This window comes from Mesoplodon densirostris, chromosome 12, assembly GCF_025265405.1.
Source record: "Mesoplodon densirostris isolate mMesDen1 chromosome 12, mMesDen1 primary haplotype, whole genome shotgun sequence".
Classification (NCBI taxonomy): domain Eukaryota; kingdom Metazoa; phylum Chordata; class Mammalia; order Artiodactyla; family Ziphiidae; genus Mesoplodon; species Mesoplodon densirostris.
In genome coordinates, this window is record NC_082672.1 from 97,821,935 (window position 1) to 97,827,626 (window position 5,692).

At 43.7% G+C, this 5,692-nt stretch overlaps 1 protein-coding gene across 1 annotated transcript; it reads right to left on the reverse strand.

Annotated features, from left to right (window-relative positions):
• Nucleotides 1-947: 947 nt before the first annotated feature.
• Nucleotides 948-4,124, reverse strand: LOC132499896 (UDP-N-acetylglucosamine--peptide N-acetylglucosaminyltransferase 110 kDa subunit-like). Its single transcript, XM_060114567.1, has one exon. It carries the CDS (start codon nt 4,122-4,124, stop codon nt 948-950), a length of 3,177 nt encoding a protein of 1,058 aa, XP_059970550.1.
• Between the last annotated feature and the right edge of the window lie 1,568 nt (nt 4,125-5,692).

A 5,692-nucleotide genomic window follows, 5' to 3' on the forward strand; every position in this document is an offset into this window, starting at 1 on the left:
CAGGACTCACCTAAAAAAAAAAACAAACTTTAGAAATGAAAGTAAAAATCTTATCACACACTCTCACTTTTGGAAGCAGCATAGAGGGGCAGTCAATGGTAAAACACTGGTGAAATATGTCAAAACTCTAGGCCAAAAATCCATTATTATTATCGTCAGTGACAGTACCACAACTGTGCCCTTCATAATTAATAAGTACTCCTAGGAATCTTCATTTGGCACCAGATGATGTGTTGAAGAGAAACACTCTGGGAGGTTGTGAATCACACTTGGTATTTTGTTAGCCAAGTTACAGGAGAATTTTTAAAGTGGGGGGAAGGGAAGAAGGAAACGGACCAGAAAAAGAATTGAAGCCATCATCTACAAACCAACAAAGCACTGAGAGTTCCAAACGTTATGTCAGACACTAAAGTGACTGATATAGGCTCAAGTGGTTTATAAAACCTATAAAAAGACTACACCAGCAAAGTCCCCATTTATCGGTAGAGTTCAGAAACTAAAACAAGGAATATTTTAGCTTAAAACCTTATCTCAAGAGAATCATATACACTTCACATGAATAAAAATACCTGAAACCAAACATTTTTAAAAGCTCCAATACCCAAGATATAAAGAAAAAATTAATTCAGAAGACTCAATCAATCCATGATAATCACAAAACGGCTGGGCAATCTCTATCTCCCTTCCACACTAACCATCCATCTCCTGGGAGACCAAGGGAGATCAGACCTTCCAGACTTACCTTCCAGACCCTCCAGACACCTGGCTGCTGCAAAATTCGATGGAGACTCCTTGTGGAACAGCAGTTTCGCATCTCTTGGGTCTCTCCCTATTGTGATCATGCAGGAAGCAAGTCTGGCTGTGCTATTTCTTATCATTGTCTGTCACCCATCTGCACCATGATATTGAAAAAGTAGTTCCCTTTCCCCCAGAAGGTTGAGGCTCAGCTACAGGGGTAATTCTCCTGGGCACACAGTCGTTATGTAGGCCGACTCAGTGACTTCAACAGGCTTAATCATGTGATCAGGTTTGTTGCCAGCTGCATAATGCTCCCACATCTGTAGATAGAGCCGCTCTAGTTCCATGGTGTATTGCTTGGTGTTGAACAGAGGGCTAGATGTTCTCTGCTTCCAGACTTGGCCACGAATTTTCTTCAGGTATTCGAGATCAGTTCCCAGTTTCACAGCTATCTCTTCATATTCTTGCCTATTTTTAGCAATCAGCTCAAGACAGCCTAAACAAGTGAGCTGAGAACCTGTAACTCGGGAAGCAAGAGTCTCTCCTGGCATAGTCACCATGGGGGTCCCTGCCCAAAGGACGTCCATCCCTGTGGTGTGTCCATTACAGAGTGGAGTGTCCAAGCAGACATCAGCCAGCTGGCCTCTCCGAACATGTTCCTCTTTAGGAGCAACAGGGGAAAAAATGACATGGTTCGGGGGAAGGCCCACATTTTGTGCGTACTGTTGAATATTCGCTTCTCCTGCTGCTGGAAAACGCAACAGCCACAGTACACTATTGGGAACACGCTTCAGAATATTTGCCCACATCTGCAAAGTAGATGGGTCAATTTTGTATAACTGATTAAAGTTACAGTACACAATGGCATCTTCCGGTAACCCGTACTGAGAACGTGTGGTTACAATAATGGTACGGGGAACCTCCTCTCCAGTGGCAGCCTTATTGTTGATCAGGGTAGTTGCCAGGCCATTGCTAATACTGAATCCATTCATTGGAATCTGAATTTGTCCTCTGTTAATCATTTCAATAACTGCTTCTGCAACAGTATTCATAGGAATGACAGGCATAGTAAGAGCTGTATTACTGCTGTCTGCGTTGTCTTCTCCATCAGGACATTTCATCTTGACTATTTGCACATCTGATAGACTATCAAGAAATGCTTGGAGGTCGATGCCATTCAGCACAATCCGATTGTCATAAAGGTGCCCATTGGACTTAAAATCGTTGACGGCTTTTTTCTTCAGGTGAGGGAACATATTAGCATGATCACCAATAAAGAACGTATGGGGCATATAAGCCAGTTTCTCAGAATACTGCTCAGCAACTTCAGCAGGTGATGTTTCCTGATCAGTGATGATATAATCCATGAAAAGCATGCCACTAGTCCCAGGGTACCCCAGCCACATTGCCTGAATAGGAGCTGGCCTGAGAGCAAAGAGTTCATTTCGAGCACCCCTGCTATAACCATTCATATTTACAAGGATGTGTATACCATCTTGATGGATGCGATCAGCTGCTTTCTCATTGCATGGAATCTGAGAAAGATCAGTGAAATGATTGGCTTCTGCCATCACCTTCGCTCGGCAGTTTGTGCCATCATGTGGGCTCAGGGCATAACAGAATATCTCAAATTTATCAGGATTGTGCATGCCTGGAATAGACTGCATAAGGTGAGAAGTAGGATGGTTCCCAAAGTCAGAACTCACGTATCCTACATGCAGTCGACCGTCACTGAGCTTCAAGTCTTTTGGATGTTCATATGGTGGTTTATGAAGGGCACTTATATTAGCCAAGCAGAGGTTCCCATGCCTCTCAGCAATAGCCTTTCTGAAGCCATGAGGAAGAGGATAGAGCATACTATGATGAGGCTGCACAGAAGGCAACCTATTCTTCTCCAACTGGTCAGCCACAATGCTGACCAACTTCTTCATTCGCTCATCATAGTCTGTCCAATCACAGACAACCTGCAGGCAATGAGCCAAATTACAATAAGCGTCAGGAAAATCAGGTTGAAGCTTCAGAACAGTGTGATCAGAAGCAATTGCTTCTGGAATATTCCCTGAATCCTGGTGAATGGAAGTCAGATTGCTGTGGGCATCTGCAAATGCAGGGTTGATCTGAACGGCACGAGTATAACACTGCAAGGCTCCCTGAACATCCTGCATCTCCCATAGAGTGTTTCCCATATTACAGTACGCATCAGCAAAGGTAGGACTGATTCGAATAGCCTCCTTATAATGCATCAGAGCTTCGTGCCGTTTTCCCTGCTGCTTCAATACACTTGCTAAATTTGAATGGGCATCAGCAAAGTCTGGGCAGAGCTCTAATGCTTTACGATACAAGCGAACTGCCTCTTCACTGTTTCCCTGTTCTCCTTTGATATTGGCTAGGTTATTCAGAGAGTCTGCATGGGTGGGACACAGCCGGAGAGCTGTATGATAACAATCTTCTGCTTCAGCAACACTGCCCTTCTCTTTGAGAGCGTTGGCTAGGTTGCAGTAAGCATCAGGGAAATGTGGTTGCAATTCAATAGCTCGCCTGTGGGTGTCTATTGCCAGATCCACCAGGCCTTGCTCGTAGTATACACAAGCCAGGTTGCCATGTACCACTGCATGATTTGGACTCAAGCTTAGGGCACGAAGGTAAGCTGCCACAGCTCTGTCAAAAATCCGTGCCTCATTGAAGACATTTCCTAAATTGATATAAGCATCCAGAAAATTGGGGTCAAGGGTGACAGCCTTTTCAAAGTGATGAATTGCAAGCCAAATCTCCCCTTGTGCATTGAAAACACAGCCAAGATTACTCCAAGCTACTGCAAAGTTCGGTTGCATCTCAATTGCTTTCAAATAACATGCCTTGGCTTCTTCTAAGCCACCCAGGGCTTTGAGCAGGTTCCCCAGGTCACTGCGAACACAGTACAAAGAAGGATTGTACTGAAGAGCAGAGACGTAAGCTTGTACTGCCCCTTCCATGTCGCCTGCTGCTACCAAAGCGGCTGCCAGGTTAATAGAACCATCGATGAAATCTGGTTTGAGACGCAATGCATGCCGGTAATGCTCAATTGCTTCCTGCAACTGCCCTCTTTCCTTGTACACTTTCCCCAAATTTGAATAGGCTTCTGCCAGAAGAGGGTTCTGTTTAATTGCCAGAGTACTAAAGTGGGCAGATCTGTCCAGCCTTCGACACTGGAAGTGTAGAGATGAAAGCAATAAAAGTACACCAGTATTGCTTGGCTCTTGTCTCCAGAGCTGCATGCAGTGTCTCTCAGCTGTCTCAAAATCTCCTGCCTGATATTCTCGATGTGCCAGCTCAGCTAACCCTTGGAAGGAAAGCATATGTTTCATTGGTTCTGTGCTGTCGGCCACGTTGCCCACGGAAGACGCCATCTGGAGCTTCTGGAGAGAGTGAAAAAAGGGGGTAATGGAGTCCCGCTGCCGCCACTACTGGCAAGAATGTTTCTAGTGGTAGCAAACACGAGCGCAGCAGCCGTACCACTGCTTTGGCACGCGTAAGCGGCGGCAACAGTTACAGGCACCGAACCTTAGGAACTATGGTTGGCCATCTACCTCTCATGCTCTTGAAATCTTAATTCTTAACCCTGCCCTCTTCCACCATTTTTCTCCTAATCCGGGAATAAAAATTACCTATCCATTTGCCTTAGAAGAAATCAAAAGTCAGTAGGCCAAACACTTTTTAAAATATTGTTTTCTGTCCAGTTGGAAATGAAATACATGATTGACTTTTCTTCATCATTCATATAGTCAACGTGGAAAACATTAGGGCCGTGAATTTCAATACAGTAAGATGAGAAAATTTTAAATTGGCCTTCCCAAACCACTAATAAGTAAGCGATGTTGTATAGAATGCTAAAATCTTAGAGACTGAGTTTGATATTTTAAAAGTTCTGCAAACATTAGCTAATTTCTCCTCATCAAATTTCTCATGCCTCAAACCTGAGTATTACTTTTTAAAAGATAAATTTATTTATTTTTATTTATTTATTTTTATCTTGGCTGCGTTGGGTCTTCAGTGCTGCGTGCAGGCTTTCTCTAGTTGCGGTGAGCAGGGGCTACTCTTTGCTGCAGTGTCCGGGCTTCTCATCACAGTAGCTACTATTGTTGTTCCACAACTCTATGGGTTCCTTTTTAGGTCCTACAAAGAACCCTAGAAATTAGTTCAGGTAATTATAGGTTTTTGCAAAATTGTCAAATGTGAGATATTTTAATTTCCATCAGGTAAGTCCAGCGTCTATTTCTTTGTCAATTTTCCTTCTATCATATTCTGCTATGTTGGATCATATTGGATTGGTCACAGGCTTTTTTGAAATCTGGCTAAGGAGATGTTTTAAGTGAGGCTATTATGTGATTTTCAGACACCACCATATGTAATTGACTATATAATATCCCATTACAGGAATAACTTTCAGTACTCTTACTGACTACTCTACTGACTTAACTAGCACAAGACACAGAAGCATAAGGGCAAAAACAACCTTACAATATAGCCATGTCTTGCACTTCACAGCTCTCAAAGCATGTGCGTGTGAAGAAGAAAAAAAGAACTGAAAAGTATAAAACCAGAAGTTATTCTGTGGAAAATTATTTCAATCATCAGGCATGTGAAAGATAAGTCAAAGATTCAGTTTTATTCAATGCTTAGTAAAAACGGAAATTTCCTTCTGTCAAGAATATACTCCAGGGCTTCCCTGGTGGTGCAGTGGTTGAGAGTCTGCCTGCCGATGCAGGGGACACGGGTTCGTGCCCCAGTCTGGGAAGATCCCAAATGCCACGTAGCGGCTAGGCCCGTGAGCCATGGCCACTGAGCCTGCATGTCCGGAGCCTGTGCCCCACAACGGGGAGAGGCCACAACAGTGAGAGGCCAGCATACCGCAAAAAAAAAAAAAAAAACCCAATATACTCCAGGGGCTTCCCTGATGGCACAGTGGTTAGGAAGC